This window comes from Apaloderma vittatum, unplaced genomic scaffold, assembly GCF_000703405.1.
Source record: "Apaloderma vittatum isolate BGI_N311 unplaced genomic scaffold, ASM70340v1 scaffold23127, whole genome shotgun sequence".
Classification (NCBI taxonomy): Eukaryota; Metazoa; Chordata; class Aves; order Trogoniformes; family Trogonidae; genus Apaloderma; species Apaloderma vittatum.
The window spans coordinates 1-20,426 of NW_009727007.1; the positions used below are offsets into that span (position 1 = coordinate 1).

At 43.8% G+C, this 20,426-nt stretch overlaps 1 protein-coding gene across 1 annotated transcript; it reads left to right on the top strand.

Annotated features, from left to right (window-relative positions):
- The first annotated feature begins 482 nt into the window (after window positions 1-482).
- KIAA1407 (KIAA1407 ortholog) lies at window positions 483-18,778 on the top strand. Its single transcript, XM_009873516.1, has 15 exons — window positions 483-627; window positions 2,839-2,970; window positions 3,515-3,690; window positions 4,186-4,409; window positions 5,209-5,362; window positions 7,256-7,446; window positions 8,221-8,470; window positions 9,770-10,233; window positions 10,700-10,794; window positions 12,391-12,473; window positions 13,859-13,960; window positions 15,105-15,248; window positions 16,468-16,620; window positions 16,981-17,135; window positions 18,646-18,778. Exons 1-15 carry the CDS (start codon window positions 588-590, stop codon window positions 18,776-18,778), a joined length of 2,496 nt encoding a protein of 831 aa, XP_009871818.1. The 5' UTR covers window positions 483-587.
- Window positions 18,779-20,426: the final 1,648 nt, after the last annotated feature.

Here is a 20,426-nt window from a genome sequence, read left to right on the forward strand (position 1 = left end):
GTTGGCAGAGATGTGCCCGCTGGTCTGGGCCACAGGCGTTACACGTGAAAACACACCGATGCCTCGGGACCATTTACACCTCAAATATGGGACAGGAAATCACTCAGACTGTTTGCAGAGTGGCTAACCTGGTTATTATGGAGGGCTGATGCCAAATCTCATAGTTGGTGGTTGCTGGGGATTAGCTCACCGAGTCTCCATCCACCCCCTCAATCTTTGCACTCCCCCTACTTCTTCTCCAATCACTGTGATTAGCACTAATTGTCAAATGAATGGTTATTACTTAATGACTTTTAAGTCAGATTTCTCCAGGCAATTGAGCAGTTGGAGAAACATGTTTCAGAATAAATGTATTTTTTTAACAGCCATGCTGTCTTGTGTTACATTCCCACTGATGTTTCTCTCTGGAGGAGAAACCTGGATATAGGAAGTTTAAAAATTAATATACAGCAATCCTTAAAAATGTTTTCACTTCTTTAAAGAGAGTGGACCAAGCCTCTGAGTATGCTGTCTGTGAAGCTTTTTCCCTTCAAAAGTCAAGATATCCACAGGGGCCTTGTCATGGTCCTGTGACAAGTTTGGAAACCATGGAACAGCTGCAAGATCATCATGAGGCCTGTGAGGAAGGTGAGATGAAATAACTGCTTGCCACAAGCTGCCGGAAACGAACTGTTCTTGATCCAGCATTGTGATCCTGGTCTGAACAGGCTCTTGCAAAGCTTGAGACCATAAGAGACGGTTCACAGTAAGATGTCTTTCATCTAATGGAGAAAAGCATAAGAAAAATCAATTGCTGGAGTTCAAGTTAGATCTTAATTAGCATACCTAAGAGAAGGATAAACTCTCTATCTCCTGGAGATTTCAAGACAAGACAGGGATGAATATTCCCATTGAAGACATACTGTATGGTCAAATGCAAGTTAGTGGGCTATAGAAAAACAGATGAAACTACCTGACATATCTCTGATAGCATGCCAGATGTGAAAATGGAGTTGTTCTGTGTAACTTTCACATCTACAGAAGCTTACATGGCTTTGCTTTGATTCCTGTGCAAATTTTTGCTCACTAATTAGCTAACTAAATATTCCCCTTGTAATGCCTGCAGCCACAAGTGCTTACTGAAATTTAAAAATAAAACTGCAGTGCATTTGAAAAAATAAAAGGGAGAGAAATTACCTCCCACCAGTGCTAGAAGTACACTGTGGTACAAAAAGCTGATAGGAGACAGGATTTTAAAAAATGAGTTAGCTGTTCTTTTAAGACTTGCAGAATGGAATAAAGATGCTCAAAGAGCATCCACTTCAATACAGGAAGTCAGCTTTTTCACTTGTAATCATCAAGGGCTCAACTAATAGCATGCAATACACCTATCTGCTTACAGTGCATTGTCTGAATGCATTATACAGCATAGTGGCTCAAAAGGAGCCATCTTTGCAGTTGGTGGAAAAAGTTGCTTGCTTTCCTCACGTTTCTTATTTTTGTTTGCCCTTCTCTGTTCAGCTTTTCCTTTTTATAGCTACCGATCCCTCAGGATTGTTCCTAGCTCAGCTGAAAGCCTTTTATCTGGAATCCATTATTAGAATACTTAGTGGTATTAACTACACATAGTCCACTTTGCAAAGAAAGGTATCAATAAGAGAAGTGGCAGAACTCTTTTACTCTGGTTATGAGGCGCTCGTATTTCCCAGTCAAAAAAGTAACCCTTCCCCAAAGTGATAAGCTGTTTTTCTCTCTTCTTTCTGTTATCAGATATATTTCCTTGTTCCTGAGCTGGCCTGACAGATTATGAAAGAAAACAAAAGTGATTTGAGAGACAACAAACATTAGATTTACATTTTCTTCAAAAAACCCGCCCCTTTTTAAGGAAGTTTTAAAAAGGCTTTATTGCTTTAGAAATACCGAGACTTAATGGGAGCATCTTTGTTTTGTGTTAGAACTGGGGATTCGGAGCAGGTGCTTCCTCTTGTGTGGGCTGTGTGCCTCTACACGGGATGACTTGCACCACATTGTGCTTCAGGAACAGCTTGGCCACCCATGCAGTGAGGCCAGGTGGTTTGCTGAGGCAACAGCCACGCTGGCTGTCCTTGCTTTTGAGTAGGAGCTCCGAGAAGGGAATTTCTGGTTTTCCACAGAAGACTGGAGATGCAAATGAAGTCCACAGAGGGACACTGTACCCAGTTGTTCATTAGGTATTGGTGAGCTCTCCAAGGAGTACCCCGAATCCATCATAGGTGCATTCCTTTGAGCTGCAGTCCTGATTTTGAGTACAGGTAATCCCTGGTGAAGCTTGCTATCTGACACATTTGTAATCTAGACTCACTAGTTTCTCCTCAAGCTGTGGTGCTTGCAAAGGTTAACATGTATACACGAAGCAAACATTTGTCCAAATAGTGGTTCTTTTTGTATTTAACATACAACCACCTTGGCTGTACATGTAGAAAATACCTACGTGTGTGCAAATGCAGTGGTAAAACATATGAAAACTGAGTTATGAATTAGTTCATGTGAATTCCATCTCCTTGATAAATGCTATAATAATCACACAGGTGATTAAACGTCTATTGAATCTTGTAGGAAAGATGAAGTGGAGGAGAATTCATTTGTGATGTGTGATAGGGAGATAGTTTGCCACCTTCTCTTCCTGTTCTTTTGTAGATCAGGAAGATGAGAACAGAACTATTAGCCTTATCTATTTTCTGTTGCAGATGAGTTTTCAGTCATTTCAGACAGCCCTCCCAGCATGTGATACAGCTATCCCAGAGACACAGTCCTGATAGTTTACACTTACCCATATATTTTTTAAGCAAGTGAAGTCATCAGTCTCTTTCCTCATGATAGCTCGAGAGCTGCTCAGTAACTGGATGAAGTCCAAACTGCAACTGGAGCTGATGAACAATGGAGAAGCAGAAGTTGACTCTGTCCTCTCGGAAAGGCCTTCTGCAGCCCCTCTGAAGTGTGAGCGGTTTGATGGTGAGAGCACAACGAAGCAGCTTCTGGCTTCCTTTCTGAGGATGTGCTGGGGAAGGGAGCTGGGCCTCACGGCTTGTCAGACTGAGAGATCTGCTTTGGATGCTTTGAGGCCAGGAGAGTATGCTCAGTAAAAACAAGATTAGAGGTGACGATTTTTCTCTGCCAGCTCTGACAGCAGCTTGCTGTAGAGCTGCGCAAATGCACCTTATAAACATTCAATGTCTCTCTTTGTAAAAGATAAATTTTATTCCTTTTGGGTATGGGTGTTCTTGAGGCCTGTCAAAATTATACAGCCCTTTGAGATGCTCAGAGGAAAGGCAGTAAAAAATGGACAAAATGTTGTTACTGCTCTAGTGTATTCAATGGGAGACTGATTAAGACTCTTTGGGGATAAATGGAGTGCAGTCAGTGTGTCCGCTTTCATCAGAAATGCATTCATAGCCTTGGAAAGTGATCCCTTTAATCACGTTAGGCTTTGTGATCTGAGACAGAGAGGTTTATTCATTTCTCACTAGCCCAAGATAATCTGAATTCCTCATTTCAGACTTGTACAGCTATCTGGAACATGAATTGGAAAGTTCTTCTGTGCAAGAATACCTACAGCATCTTTTGCAGATTGAAGTTGTGGACTGTGGGACAGTGGAAGACCTTAGACTTGACATCAAAGAGAAACAAAATCTTTCAGATCCACGAATAATCATGGAGCTTAGACACAAGCAGGTGAGCAGGCAAGGCAACACAGTTAAAGAGAATAAGATTTAGGATTATAGGATTAGAGTAAATGCTCAGTGATACTTCCTCAGTATTCTCTCCCAACCTGCAATCTCCTCTGACTTGGAGGCAAATACCCAAGGATACTCTTCCACAGTTTAGCTGAAACATTACCATGCACATTAGCTATTCACAGTAGCTTGCGCAGTCAACTTTCACTGCATCTGTTCAGGTTTTCCTGCTTTCCAAAGACTGACAGGAAAAGCTGCCATGGCAGTCAGTCAGAGTTCACTTGCATCAAGTAATACCAGTTTAACCTCACTCTTGAATGGAGTGTTTTTGCTGGTCTGAGAGCAGAACCAGTCCAGTCAGTGCCAGCTATGGATACGGTTGCTTGCTTCATGTGAAAGGTAGATTGTGACCCACGCTGTCAGTGTACAATGGACCTCAGATCTTTCAGCCTTTGGCATCTGCTTCGACTTTTACCAATTTCCTCCTACTCAGGTGAAAGAAAACCGAATGAGGCGTCAGAAGGCTTTAGAGCTTCAGAGACAAGAAAAGTCCCTGAAGAAATCAATTCTGTCTAAGGCCAAGCTCCAAGCACAAGAGGAGGAGAGAAGGAAGGCCCTGAAGGCCAAGAAGGAGGAGGAGGAGATCCGGAAGGAAATGGTGAAGCTGCGAAAGGAAATGGCTGAGAAAAAGCGCACCATGGCAGAAGCACGGAGAAGGTAAGAGGGAGAAGGGGGCATGGAAAGAACAATATGAAGAACCCTTCTTTCATCAGCAACCTTTGCTCAGTATAAGAGAAGTGGTGATCCCAAAGGAAACATGCTATTGCTCTGCCTGAACTCTCCCCAAACCTTTTATTCCTTTGTTACCAACAGCACTGGCAGAGTTTATCAGTAGTCAAAGCAGGGAAGGTAGGAAATAGGCTAAAGACACAGTTAGCCTCCCCCCTGTCATTACCAGTATGTACACTGAATCACAAAGTAGGAGCGTGTTTGCCCCACTGTGCATTCTCTCCATCAACTCTGTGGCCACATCCAGCCTTGTTAGTGTCTAATGCAGCATGAAAGACAGTACACACATAAAAAAATTAAAAAAAACAGTCTGTGTTGAAAGTCTAGCACTTACAATGCTTCCTTTGCTATGAAAGAATAAAGAGCATTCTTGGCGGAGAATTCTGCAGAAACATAGGTTTTGCTTCTGATGAGTTTGGATTGTCACAGAGATGTGACTTGTAGAGATGCCATTTATTTACTTTGGCAGCCCTGAGATTCTGAATCTTCTCATGCAAGTACTTTACTGAAGTCTTACTATTTTTTACTGCCTGCTATATTTTGGAAATGCGCCTCTGGGCGCCTCTGGGATCCCAAACCATGACAGAGGCTGTTTTCTAAGACCAAGTTAAACAATCAGCTCTAAACTGTAGAGGTGATTCTCTTAGGACTGGCCAAAAAAGAGAGTGAAACCTGTGCTACGGTACTTTACTCATTATATTAGATCATATGTTTGTTCACTTTCCAGGGAGGAGAAGAGACAAAGACTTCAGAAGCTGCCAGTGCAGGAGGTATCCACTACTCCGTCATCACCCGTCATCTTGAAGAAAGAAGAGCAAGGAGAGGAGAAACAGAGAAAGGCTCAGGAGCTGCTGTGCAGGATTCACACTAATAAGCAGAGAGTGAGCTACCTTCTTTATCTGAGACTGAGCTACCTGCCCTCAGCTACCATTTGCAAAACTGAAGTAAAAAGTCCTGGTTATCAGAATTTTTCTGCTCCTTCTAAGCCCTTCCCCTGATACCAGGAAAGTAGAAGAGCAGGGCAAAAAATACCTTGTAAGACTAGGAGCAAGAAATCCTGAGCCTCTGTCCCCAGTGTGTCTGTGCCTCAGGTGTACTCACTGGGAGGTTTGGCTTAGAATTGTGGAAAAGATGTGGCTCTTGGGACACCTGCAAACATAATGGCTTCTGCAATTGAGAAATAGGCAGATGTGCAGAGGAGACAGTAGAGCAAGATTTGTTTTCCTTTGAGGAAGGAAGTAAAAGGGGGGAAGTGGCACAAAAGGGCCTGAGAAGCCCTTATTGCATATATGGGAAGATATTTTATAGATTGACTTGCGAACCCTAGTGCAGGAGCTGGGAGAGGAAAGAGAAGTGCTGAGGCCTAGGATCAATTTTGAGTGGGGTCTCCATGAGCTGAAGCATGCCACCACATCCACAAGACCAGATTCCTCAAGGATCTACTCCCACGGGGTGCAGCAGGCTATTTCATGATATTGCAACAGTTCTTCTGAGGCAAAGATGCACACTTTAATAATTCCTAGCAGGAATCTCTTTCTTCTACCCTTATTATTCTGATACCATGGCCAGCTCTGGGTTAAAGGCCTAGTTGTATCAAATACTTGCAATTAAAGACCAATCCTTTTGTACTGAATAATTTCATAAGGGCAGTCTCAGCAAAGGGAATAAATTTCCTGAGGGCAGATATGAATGCCATCCATCACACAATGTTTTTAATTAATAGAGCAGCCATCATCATTCATGTCTACTTATCTACTATTTTTTTAATAGAAGAATCCCATAGCTTTTATGGTGATTCTCCGTATGGCTCACTTAATGTGTCCGTCTGCCAGATTTGAGCTTGGCTACTGTTTAGCAGTACACAACCTCGCTCCAGCACAAGCTAAGCTAAGAAGATAAGCTTGAATGAAATCACTGAACAATTTAGGGGTGGCATAATGTGGGAAGCCACAACTTAGCTGAGCTAAGCAATAGTGACACTTTGATTATTTTCCTAAAGTAGAAAGAAATAGCTAATGCATTGACAATTTGTCCTTTTTGTAAGTCTCCATTTGGAGATTTCAGTGAGCAAGAGGAATGCAATTAAAACAAGGCATTATGACAAAAGGGGAACTGCTGAGTCCTGTGAGTTGACCCACTTGGAGGATCAAAATGAACAGTGTCTGCAGTGACAGGGATAGAATTATGGGGTGGATTAGATAGCAAATTGCTGTTCTGTAGAATGTAAATCACTCCCAGAGGCAGTGACTCTAATTGCACAATAGAGGAAAGGTTTGGCTTCCTACTGGAAAGTAGGAAGGAACAAAAGTGAGCTTAGGTTGTGTCATAAATTCATGCTAGGAAGTGTCTTGATTTTAGTCTAAGTAAGAAAAAAAACAAACAAAAAACAAGTGGTCCATGGAGTCCATTTGTCAGCTGTTCTCCATAGAAGTGTTCTCACCTGTAGCATCTCAGATATTTTTCTAGATTTTGAAGCATCTTTACTGTCTCTAGAAGTTCTATGTTCTTCACCCATTTTATTCCTTTACACTTGGTAAACTGAGTGTGTTTCACTCAAAAGTACGGAGCCCCATGATGTTATCTTTCTAGTCCCTTTCTGGTTTTTGTAGGAGACCTACACATGCTCTGCATTATTTTTTTACCCTCAAGGTAATGTTGAAAGTGGGGATTCTAAAAAGAATCTCAAAAAGTCAGATAAGGGGAAGGGTGAAGACAATCAGTATTTGTGTGATAGGCTGTTTTGCTCATTGGTTTTCTGAAACTCTCCCATGCAGTGCATGCAGAAATATTTCTCTGCTTGGCTGAAAGTCGTTGTGGAGCACAGAATTAAAATGGGAAAAGCCAGAGCCCTTGCTGACTGGAAATGCCAACTGAAGGCCCTGAGAGCCTGGAGAAACTATACTTGGGCCCAAAAAGTAGAGCAGGAGGCACAGCAATTGGAAGTCCATCTCCAAGATGAAAACAGGTAGTGACCCTACACTATAGAACTCCTACTGCAGCAGTATCTGATTGGTGCAGCGATCAGGGTCTGTAAAAGAGGCTTACCCATTAGCCAGCAGAACTAAAACGGTAGCTTTTTAAAAAAAAACCTGCTACATTGCCTTCAGTCTGCCAGGGGCATTGTGGCACAGATAAAAAAGAGGACAGAGATAAACAAGTGCTTTAGCACTTCCCAACAAGCCTGTATCTTTGTAGGTATCTTTCCTGGAAATCTCACCCTAGCTTGCTCTGCACCCCAGAGAATATGAGGTGTCATATTTATTCCTGATTAATATATTTATTTCCTATTTCAGTAGTGGTATAGCAGAGATCACTTTGGGCGGTCACCTTCATTAAGGAGGCTGTTCGATGAATTCCCTATCAGCCAGGGAAAAATTTGGTCTTGCAGGTTTCTTGCAGGCTGTATGGTGAGGCATGGCTGCTTCCCCCTGCATAGCTGACAAGGGAACAGGATACCTCTTTTGCACCTATCCTACAGCCCAGGAATGACACAGGAAACTGCAGAATGTGAACTAGGGAGACTTACTTCAAAATAATGGGCATCCTTTCTGCCTTCCTACTCCTTCTCGGAGAAACACTGTACAGTTCTGGAGGGCCTATAGAGTTAAGTGACAAAAAGGCTCGTGAAGTTACGGGGGCCTCATGCCACGGCCTGGGCTGCTGTACTTGATGCAGTTGTTTCAGGCAGGCCAGGGCAGAAGTCCCCCTCTTATCATAACACAAGTGCTTTCTCATTCAGGAAAACACAACTGTCTGTGGAGCATAACCGGCGACGGCTTTTGCGCTGCTGCTTTCTGGCATGGCAGCGCTGGAGCCAAGCAGAGACAGAAAAACGAGAGCTGCAGTTAAAGAGGGAGGAGACAAAGAGAAAAATGGCACAGCTGCTAGAGGCAGTGTTGCTGAGAAAGAGTGGTCTGGACAGGCCACCGGAAGTTAACAAGGCTGGTACAGCAGAAATAAACTGTCATCAAGATTTGCAGCAAGACAAGGTAAATCCTTCCCATGTAGTTTTGTGTATTGGCATCTCAGTACTCTTGCAAAGTACTTCTGTGCAATCTGTACATTGTCCCAGAGGAAGGCTTCCTTCCCAGAATGACCTTCAAATACCTGCCTGCAACCGTTTAGAAGTCTTTAAAAATCAAAGGCAAACATGAATGACAATGGATGAATTTTAAAAATAATCTCTAATGCTGCCAGGGAACAACCCTTCACAATGAGTGTCCCACCCCCAGATCACTTTTGCTGAGAGATTAGTTACATCTTTGATGCATGCTTAGTCTTAAAAAGAAGAATGCCTGACTGCATGTCAAGAGATATTGTCATGCCAGTGCACCTCTCTGCCTTTTAAGCATGGGGGAAAAGAGTTGTCACTAGCTGCTTCAGGTTAATGCATATAACAGGGAGGTAGCAGAGATGAATCGGAGGTTGTTTTCTGAAATTATCATTTGTCAGGTCACAGCCTGCACTTCATTTCTACCATAGGAGTATCCTGATCCCAGCATGAGAACTCACACACACGTATTACAGGTCCAAGTTTTTGTTTGCTTAAATGCGAGCAAAAGTTGATTTCCCATGGTGCTTATATCATCCTAGCAAGCCTGTGTTTTTCTTCTGATGCACTGGTAAAATTTGTTCTGGAAGGATGGGACTGAATTTAGGGTTTGACTTCAGAATCAGAAAGCAGACCTTACAACTGATGCCTCTTCAGAGAAAGACCACGTATCAGAAAAGGCACAGGCTCACTCCCCACTGTGCACCAGTTTTATGGTCTCATTTACCAAAGCTGGGGAAGAGGCATGAGGAAGCAGCACCTTGTAGACTTCCATCTGAACAGCGACTGTCCAGTAGATCAGTCACGTAGGTCACTTCAATAACTGTTTTTCCCTTTATTCTCTGTCTGAGCACTAAGTAGGAACAACATGGTTTGAAAGTGAGTGTGCTAATCTGTGAGACATGAGCTAGCCCTGGAGAAATGAGCTGTCCTGAGCTGTGCTCCCTAAGAAAATAGTTGGGATTTATCCTGACAGAGCTCTTGCCTGATCAGGATTTCTTCCTCCCAGTGAAATGGCACAGAGCTCCTTAACACAGTTCTTTCCCATAGCCTCCCATTTTGTGCATAACAGGGCCTCTCTGTCCTCGCTAGGAACTGGATAAAGACTGCAGAGCTGAGATTACCCTACTTGTTAGGCATCTCGCTAGATTTGCATTAAAGAAACACTTACTATGTAGGAGGGCAGGAGAGTGCTTGGTTTTAATCAATGTCAAATTTTCCACTTTTTCCTCCCTAGCCAACTGCAACTTGCCTTACCCACAAAGAGCCTGACCAGACTAGAGACCACTCTTGTTGGGATGCTGCTGACACATCTCATTCCTCTGGAAAACCCAAATTTGCCTGGGAGAGTACTCTAAAACATGCAGCCTCGAGTGCCCAGGACCAGGCTGTGTACAGGAATGAAACAGACACTCTCCCCCAGCACCAGCCACGTGGTCCAAAGACAGCTCCTGTTCATGGAAGCCGTTTTGAGCATCGTCATGCCTTTCAGCAACATTTAATTGAGGAGCAAAGACAGCAGCTTCAGAAACAGCAAGAGCTGATCCTTGAACTGCAGGAAAATCAGAGGCTGAGCAGAGCTAAAGAAGAGGCTGCACAAGTTACAGCTGTAATCCAGCCACTTAAATCTGCTTCTCTAACCAGGGAGGAAAAACTGAAGGGGGAAAACCAATCCAGATGCAAGAATACAATCTCTTTGAGGTATATGCCCTCAGAAAAGCAGGCTTAATCAGTCAGCACATCACATTCCTACTTAAGCTGAGCCAGAGTTTGCCAAGCACACTTCAGTCATGCTAGCGCTATCTGTTCTTTCTCTCATCTGTGACTTAGGCTCAAGGGTAGTGTCAGGCTGGCCACAGTTCCCCATCCTTCTTCATTTTTGCAATGGCTCTGCACTATGTGATACACATAGTAGCAGCAGAGATTTATTTAGTTGGGGGCAGGGGAGGGGGGAAACTGTCACCCTCAGTATTTCAGAATGTGCAGGAGCCCATTGTAAGGGTGCATCATTTAATACTATTTCAAGCGGAAGAAAGGCATATCAGTGTTCAGAATAAAAATGCATCACAGTGGAGAATAGAAACTACAAGCTCTGTTTCTCAACCATATATGTAAGTCATCATTTGACCACATTAATTGGTTATTTCTTTACTCTTTCCTTTCATAGTCCAGCTGTTTCTCATGGGCCACAAAACACAAGGGCAGTGATGCAAGGCAGAAGGCCCTCCAGCCAGCTGACCTCAGCTCATCCCATACTGAAAGGTAGTGTACTAGATAGCAAAGACCATTCCAGACCACTTTTCTCAACAGCTTGCCTGGAAACTTGTCTCTTACCTCACCTCAGCCTTGCTGGTTGATGACAGTATGCAAGTAAAACTCAGAACTCTCTTTCCCAGCCTGATCAGCGCTGTGAAAGGGTGAACTGTATTCATGCACAAGTCAGCAAAAAAAAAACAACCCCAACACCTGGGCAAGCCACTCAAGTCCGTGCTTCGTACACTGTGGTAGCAGAGTCTATTGTAAACACTTGTGATTGTTTCTGGTGTGACAAGACTCAGGACAGAGGCTCTACAGGGTTTGGTTTTGTTTTTTTTTTTGCTGTCCCTTCATTGAACATCCAAATAACACTTAAACTGACTGGTTATTTTCATCTAATTTTGGCAGAGGTATTGAGATTTCAAAGGGAATTAAGTGCCTACCCAAGGTTTTGTGAGACAACAGTAGCTAGGTTAAGGAAGGAGTTTCTGATCCCTGTCTTCTGCTAGATATCTCCCCTCCTCTGCCCACACTGGAACAGCATATACACATTAGATATGCAGCACAGCCTTTTCATGCAGTAAATTAAGATCAGGTTCTGTTATATCGCTAGATCATGTTCTTTCACATCAGCTGGGAGTGGCCACAGTCTGCATGAAAGGTCTGGAATATGATCATTGTAATGTTTTAACAGTTTTTGTTTGGGATCACCAGAGCTTTTTGACACTGATAGTTGGGCATTAATAGTGGCCTTTCATCAACTGACTGTGTTCAGTTCCAATACTACCTAGTCCAAACCATCACTCACTCTGGTTTGCCTGAACTCTGCATACCTTACAAACAGCAAACATATTTTCGGAGCATTCAAGGGCATTTGTTTGAAAATCCTCCCCAAAAAAATAATCAGTGAATAAGTTATCACTCAATGATTTTTCCCTTGGCAGAGGATCCTGGGACAGCTGAGAGGAGAAAAGAATCTGAGGAAACCTGTTGTGGTCAAAACACTGTTATCAGTTGCCCCAGCCTGTGCTTCATTTGTGACTTGAGAAGTGAGCACAGGTTCTCAATTCCACTGCATGCTCTGTGTGGTCACATCAACATTGTAACACTTTTGCTGATAGCCAACAAAATCACCACATTGCAATTTCTCTCCCAAGAGAAGCATTAAGCAGTAGTTTCTTACTACTGGGACCAAGTACCTGCATGTCACTGGGGCAGGGATGCTTTTTATCATGAACTCACTCTTTAAATAAGCATTTAGAGCCTCCTGGAGACCTTGTAGCAACTGCTGCTACAGGTGCCCAGAGCCTCAGCACTCCATCAGAGAGGACAGGGACAAAAACCTCTGAACACCTCAAAGCCTCATGGCTTTGACTGTCAGCCAAGAGAATGAATCTAATTGGGGTAGTCCAGAGTCAAGTGTTTATGGTTCCTTGTTCATGACACTGCCAGCCATAAGAGGCAGCAGAAAGCAAATCACTTTGTGCTGGCATTGCCAGGTCAGTGGGTGCCTGGCAGTAGAGTGGTCATTCCTGTTCACCAAACTTTTGCCATTACGATATTGTTCATTGCCACTAAGCCTCACATCCTCTATTTCTATAGCTATGGAGGAGAGAGCAATTCAGCGAGCAGAACGGAGGAGGAAACTAGAAGAAGCCAAGCAACAAAGAAAAGAGGAAAAATTGGTAAGAGAAGTGGAAAACGAAATAATCTCTTTCACACCATTCCAGTTACAAGAAATGCTGCTTTAGCCCTAGAGTCAGGCACCAAGAAAAAGTCCTTTATTCAAAACAGGAGTTTTATAGCTTGTGAGAAAGCAGACATGTGACACACATCAAAAGCAGCAGTTATTGCTGTATTTGCATACGGTGACAGCACTAGTCTTGCTGTATCACAGGCAGACGCTTCATGTTGATGCAGTTGCAATTCTAGAAGCTGCCTCTCTCACCGCCCCCCCAACACTTCTTTCACACCTACCCCGTGACCATAACTTGTCTTTGCCAAGGATGGAGAGGGTAGAAGCGCACGCAGAGATGCATTTGATTGGACATGGCAGTGGTGGGTTTCCCCTTCCCTGCCTTTTCCATCTGGTCACGTGCAGCTTGAGGACATGCAGTCTCACCTCGTAAAAATCCTGCATCTTTCTAGCAAATCTCTGCTAAGGAGCAAATATACTGACAATGTTTGCATAGTTAATACACAAATTCTGTGATACGCATCCAGCAGAGGAGCCTTCTTAGCTTCACAGCATTAAGCTGTTTCTGAAAACACTGACAGTAAGTTGCATTAGGATTAGAAAGCTCAGAACTGAGGGCCTAAACCAACCAGCATTTCTTCCTTCTCCAAGCAAGAGAGGTGCACTCACATACGTGGGAGGCTGAAACAAGCCTTAGAGAGCACCTTAACCATAGAGTGGACAAAGCATCAGGTTAGGTTTCCTCAGCTGCAGTTGCCACAATCGTAGCGATCAGGAAGCCCAGGCAGAGTAATCATGCATTAGTGTTGGCATGGGTTTTAAGCATTTGATGTGTGCATCCAGAGCAAAAGCTTTGTGAAATGAAAGCGGAGTGGGGCTTTGCAAGGGGAGTAGATAAACATCCAGAGAGGAATATTGTCGCCAGTATAACCAGTAGTAAAACATCTTTGATCTTCAGTATTTGGGAAAAGAAATGTTTGGGTACCTGTAATGCTGCTTTCCATGTAGAAGTAAAACTTCAGAGCAGAGCCCAGGGGTTCAGAACTGACTCCAGCAATCAGATTATCAATAAATTACTTGGTTTAAATTTTTTAGGGCAAAGAAACAGATATATATATATATATATACACACACACACACATATATATATATACATATATCAGTAGCAGAAAGAACAGTCTCTCCTTCCTCTCTTCCGTAGTTTATCATCCAGCACAGATCGTGCCTAGTATATGACAAAGTCTACTTCCTTCTGAAGTTTCAGGTGGTGGTCAATACAAGAGGAATACTGGGAAAGCTTAGCAGTCTGTGTTCTCTGAAAAGGTCACATGCGCCACATTAAATTTTACCTTCCTCCATTTTCTGCATATCAAGGCCCAGCTAAAGGCTGAAGAGGAAGCACGACAGAGGAAGGAGGCTGAGGAAAAGGAAGCTCAGCAGCAAAAACGACGGGAGGAGAGAAAGCAGCAGAAGCTGGTGACCAAGCACCTCACCTGATCTCACCCCTTTAGGGATAGGGAGGAAGACCCATCACCCACTAGCAGTCAGTCAGCAGCCACCGTAATGTGAGCTGAGGGCCTTCATTAGCAGAGCAAAGCTTCACAGCACAGCACTCGCTATATAGACTCACTGCCTTCCCCCTTTCTGGCAACATTAGGGCAAGGGCTGTGGACCAGATGTGCTGTGAAGTACACGCTGTTTCCGTCTCATCGGCAGGACTAGAGGTGCCAGCTGGTGGATGGTCACTGCTGAGTTAGAGCCACACAAGCCCCTGCAGTGACAGCACATTCAGCCTGCTTTCAGACTGCTCCTTCTACCTGTATCCCCCTCCAGCATACACAATTATACCAATAACAAACACGTGATTTAAAATTAAAAAAGCCTGACAGATACATCAAGGGCAACTTTCCACCTGAAGAACAGAAACATCCTCACCTTGGAGCTAGCCTAGGAATAGTCCCACTTCATTACTGTTACTTGGAGATAAGCTGTCCTGATAACCCAAATAGCACATTTGAAATCCTACAGGAATTTGACCTACAACTACTGTTCTACTTGGATTGTTTTAGAATGTTTGACCTTCATCCCTGAGCCTTAGGCAAAAGTAGTATTGTACCCACATCCTTCCCCTACTACTTAGGCTAGATTAATTGGTAGGGTCTGTGCATAAACTCAGAATCATTTTTAGATTTTTCAATCTAGTTTTATAAACACAGAAAGTTGCCTTTCTCAAGCTCCTTGAAGCAGCCCTCCTCCCGACATTGAGGAAGGCCCATCAAAAGGAGGTTCCTGCTACCTCAGCACTTCTGGTAGCCACAGATTACATTGGCTACACTAATGCCAAACTGTAGTGCCGAGGAAAGGCCATGTACCAGATGCATGGCCAAAGGAAACATCCAGAAATACCATCATCTTCCATGAGAATTTCCAAGACAGTTTGCTCTGCTTTCTACCATAGGTTCTAGCACATGGGGTCATGCCTGGTCTGCACTGCTAAAGTGATGCAGATCCCTATTTCCTGTCAGGTCAGGACCTCCAGCTCCAGTGTGACAATCTATTGTCATTGCTTCATATTATCTTCACTCAGAGTGAATTAAAACTATTGCTCTTTGTACTGTAGAAAGAGCTGGAGAAGCAGAGGAGGCTGGAGAGAGCGCAGCAACTGCAGAAAAAGGCCAGGGACCACTATGAGAAGGTCCTGCTAAGAAAGCTGGGAATGGTGCCATGGAAAAAGCTGAGGGAGCAAGCCAAGGAAAACCTGGTGGTAAGTGCTGAGGATAAAGGAAAAGACTGGTGTCATGGGAGGAAGGGAAAAAGGATGGATGCAGCACTTAGCAGAAACCTTAATAGGCTCTTGAGGCAGATAGAAATGGAAAAAGCAAAAAGTTCCCTCTGCACATCCTGCCCTGTATTAGTTTTTTTAAAATCAGCGCATCTGACAATAATCATGAAAGGTCATCAAAAACCCACAAGGGTGGCATCCTCATTTATAGCTGATTAAACAGGAACCAAAAGGACAGAGAAAGAAATGCATTTTAATCTAATGAGAAGTAATTTTTGTTAGCCTCCGCTCGTCTGCAGTACTAGCTGCCACATGATTTTATGCCAATAACACAGTGGGAGTTAGTTTAGTATGATACAGCCAAAAAAAAAAAAAAAAAAAGTGAAGTTATATGACATGAGCCTGTATGTTCTCTTGCTCCACAGTAAAGCTAATTGGTAAGACACTGCCAAACCACTGTCATTAGAGTAGTTAAACCCAGCTCATCACTAGAGCTTTCCCTCTCTCTGGAGTTGCTGCTGGTGCAGTGGTGGCCACTGCTAGAGGCAGGACATCACAGGTGAAAAATCTACCAGTCTGTTCTAGCCTGGCCATATCTTCAGTGCAAAATAGCAAGTGGTAGCTTTCAAGACTTGACACATAAATATTGCCAATGAAATGTTTCCATGCATGACTGAACTGGCATGTTTTATCAGGGGTGGACTAATAACACTCAACCAAATCCTGAAAATTTAGCCAGAGCCCAGGCCTAGGCTGGCAAACTTACATTTAAGTCACTAGAACTGCACCTACTTACAGTACTTGACCAAATGCACAGAGGCCTCTGGCTGAGAAGAAGTAGAGAGATAGCAGCTGCTTCATAAGTCCATCCTGCTGGTCAGCACTATCGATGGGATTGGACTAAATTGTTACAGGCCATGCTCCTGCTGCATTCACACAATAGGTCACACTGAGCATCTATTTCAAAAGGATGTTCTCCAAAAGTTACACAGCCGTAGCCTGATAGACTGGTCTTGTTCCTTATGCTGACCGCTCTTTGTGGGAACCTGTCCTGTAAATTATTCCAGCCATCAGATATCTGCATTTTGGGGGCCCCAAAAAGCTAAGCAGATTTTCTAGTGTACCCATTTTTTCTGTAGTTTTCTGTTTATGTAGTCACTAGCCCAAGTAACTAGCTGCCACCTCTTCTCTCTTTACTCAGGTGGCCCAAAGGCACCACTGCTTGAGCCTGCAGAGGAAATGCCTGATGACATGGCTCCAGGATACCCAGGGGAGGCTCATGGAGAAGGTGTCTCGGGCTGAGGTCTTCTATTCTCATACATTGTTGAGATGGGGCTTCAGGAACTGGCTAAAGGTTTGCCTGCACCACTGTACCAAGCCAGCTAGCTGCTGGTGCACTTTTCCATCAGCACAGTATCACTTCACACAGCTACAGCCCAACCTTTGTCAAGTTACACAGTCTCCATATTCCAACAACATCATTCCCTTTTTTTAGAGGCCCTCTTTCAGCTCTGCACCTCCAACCAGGACATTCTTGTACACATTGCTCCTCCACCTTTGTGCTCTCTCACCCTGCTCCCTGCTGATCTTCCTCCACTCCTGTCCCCATTTCCCTTCACTGCCACAGTCTCAGTACTGCTCTGTTTCTGCTTATTGGGCAGGTGGTTGGGAGAAAAGAAGCCATTCTCATCTCTTTTTCTGTCTTCCTTCCTAGTACAAGGATTACCTCTCCACTCTGGAGGAGAGAGTGCGTACCCTCCATGCAGCCTGCCTCATGAGGAGGTACTTCTGGGCCTGGTTTGATCTGATCATGGAGGAAAAAAGTATCTTACAGGAGAAGCTGAAGATTGCTACTGAACACAGTAACAAGTAAGTATGTTCCCTTGCCAGCAGTTTTTTTTTTTACTTAGGTTTATTATATCCTATGGATTATTTTAGAGACTACTTTTGACAGGTCAATTATCTACTCCCCAAGAACATGTAAAACAGGTTCTTTACTGCTGGTATTTTGCTTCTGTGATAAGCAGAGACAACATCATTAGAGGTTTATGGTAAGAATTTTCCATGCAGCCTGGAAAAGGAAATTTAGCGGTACCCTTCACAGGACTTTTAAATCTGTTGAAAGAGAATACAGTGAAAGGGGATAAGTAGCTGAAACTTTCTAAGCTGATTAGCAGATCTGGTCATGCAGCTTCTGCTAAAAGTGCCTTAGGAAAATATTTAAGTACAATTATAGCGAGCCAAGTGATTGTGCAGGAATTACACGTTATTGTTTTATCCATAGCAGATGATTTAGTTGACAAAAATCAAAAGTTGATCAACTAGAACACCCTACTTAAGGAATCTTTCAGTTTATGTCATGTCAGTCTGACTTGGCAGTGAGAATTACTGCAGACTGCTCTACCAGTCATGACTGGAGCTGGACACACCCAGTTCACTCATAGTCCCATAACTGCATTAGCTGTGCATTTCAACAGGAAGAAAAAGCTATTGTCAAAGTTCAGCAGAAAACAGAAGCATGTTTACCTACCTCACCATGAAAGCATGTCAGCTGTGTGCAGTCATGAATAGCCTGCACCTGTGCATAGCCCAAACAGGATCTGCAGCACCTTGGAGGAAGAATTAAACTCACCTCTGATGTGGTAGAGCAAACCTGTGCTAGCTTGCCGTGCCGGTAAGATTAGAACAGTGCATGATTTAAACAAACAAGCCAGCAAACTGGAGGAACTGGGGAAGACTCAGACCCAGAAAGAGACTGGGGCATTCTGCATATGACCTCATATTAGGAGCAAAATCACCTGTTGTTCCTCATTACCTCTTCCTCTGTTGACTGGCAAAAGGCAGTTCAGACCTTGGTATAGCAAACTATTCCTTAGACAAAACTGTTGCTCCTCATTTCCCATATGAGAACCCAGGGCAAGGCACCTTTGGTGGGGTGATTAAAATCGGGTAAGAATTGGAGCTCAGCTGCCTGTGCTTCCAAACAGTTGGTCTGGGCCACACAAGGCTTCATTTTTCCTGAACAAATTGCTTTCAGAGACCCTGTTTATTCTTCAAGAAACATCTTTCATCTTCAGAGTGCTAAGCAAACACCAGCTAATGAATCCTGTCAGAGGGAGGAGAAGAATTCTTGAGGGAGAGGAATAGAGAAAGGCAATGTGTAATTTTTTCCTGCCATGATTGACATATTAATGGAGTGGTCTGCATGCAGATGTTTAACGTCGCAGCCCTGACTAGCAGCAGAAAGGACAAATCCCACAGCCATTTTAGGGGAGTTCCCCCCTCCTGCTCAAATAGAAGAAATCTTTTGATTACTTGTTATGTTATGGACACATCTGCATGTCATCCATTTGCTCTTTGTGTCCCCAATTTCTTTCAGGGGACTCATGCTGAATGCATTCAAGGCATGGAGACAGTATCCCTTACTGATGAAAAAGGAAAGGGAGAGAGAAGAAAGGAGAAACCAGCTACGCAGGAGAGTAGCTGAAATTCTTCCCAACTTCCGAACATGACAGAAGAGTCAAAGGAGACTGGGAAAGGGGACAGAAAAAAAACAATTCTGTTCAGTGCTATCTTCCTATTGACTGAAACAAATCCAAGCAGAAGTCCTATCCAGTGCAAAGGGTCTTGCAGCCAAAAGGAAGCTCCCTGGAGTCACTGATGTCACAAACTAAGCATATCTGGAAACTTACCTGACTGTTTCACTTTGCACTTCAGCGGGTGTCTTGGCTGGTGGCAGCATGGCCTAGGTAACCAAAGTCTAGCATAGGGTGTGTTTCAGGCCAACACCATTTCCACCTGCAGAGCTGCAGAACCAATGCAAGTCCTCCATCACAGGAAGCACAGAACTGAACCACATCTATTTTTCCTTAAGCAGTAACCTGGTGCTTTTCTGTTGCCAGTACTCTGTAGGGTGACACAGCTTGATCAGAGAGCAAACAGACCTGTCAGCTGACCCCTAACCACTACTGCAAATTTGGCCATCCAGGGAACAGTTTCTAGCAAACGGTGCCAGAAAAGTTTGGATGGGAGGAGGAGAAGGAAGAGCTATTTATGCAGATCATACTTGCTAACAGTCTAGATCGCAGCATCACATATGGGTAATTCAAAACCTGGATTATTTTCCATAGGACCGCCTAGTTCACAGCACTGCCCAGCTCACAAGAACGGTGCTTTGATTTTGGTGGCAAGTGGTGATTCCAAGTTTATGAGCCTCTACCTTGTCATTTAAACATTTTCCAAGCAGGTTAACTGTAGGATTTAGGGATGTATTGTGCAAGTCAGTCTGGGCCTTTTCACTTAATCCAACACTTCAAAAAAAACCCACAAAAATTCTGGAAAAAAGCAGACAGTATTTTTACATAAGCTAAAGCTGACATGATTAAAATTAAAGTTTCTTATCACTGTTTAACCTGCAGCACAGTGCAGATAGGGTAATGCCATGAAGGTACAATATGCCTTGTCTTAGCAACAGCATAAAGCAGAAATCTAGAATTCCTTCCCACTCACAAGATAGACGAAGTTCTCTCCAAAAGCATTTGGCTGTACAGAGAGCACTTGGGTAACACCAGGAAGATGTTATCCATCCATACTGTTATCTATCGTATAATATAATTTTGAAACCCTGTATATAAAGTTTCCAATAAATCCAAATCTGAAATGAACACAAGTGAGTTGTTGGTGAAAATTGTGTCAGAAGCCAACCGAGTGGCACTAGGCAGAAGCGCAGCATCAGGGACCTACACCAGCAGGAAACACAGCAGATAAAGTGGCACAGGGCAGGTCAGGTGCCCAAGCATAGCAACAGGCTCCAGAGCTTTATCACAGACAGTTTATCCATGCAGAGAGCTCACAGGGATGTGGTCAGAGAGCCTCCCTGCCCACACAAGCCAGGCTGTCAAGCAGACTCTTTGGTGCAGGTCTGAAGACAACTGCCACTCCCAGGTTACCTGCTACAGCCATTCTCTACAACACGTTTACCATCTCCCAAAGGCTGCCAACAGACCTGACCACCAGCAGGTCAGATGAGCGCATTATCCAAGCGCAGGGAGCCGAAGGTGCCTGCATGGAGTGTGGGCGAGTACAGACCATCTGGCTGCATTAAAAGGCAGATTGTGAGAGGAAACGACAAGCTGAGCGAGGACTGAATAACTTGTCTTG

Coding starts and splice junctions, on each gene's coding strand:
- KIAA1407 (XM_009873516.1), top strand. CDS start 588: ATGGAACAGCTGCAAGATCATCATGAGGCCTGTGAGGAAG. Junction 2,971..3,514: donor GAAGTGTGAGCGGTTTGATG/GTGAGAGCACAA, acceptor TCCTCATTTCAG/ACTTGTACAGCTATCTGGAA. Junction 15,249..16,467: donor AAGCCAAGGAAAACCTGGTG/GTAAGTGCTGAG, acceptor CTCTTTACTCAG/GTGGCCCAAAGGCACCACTG.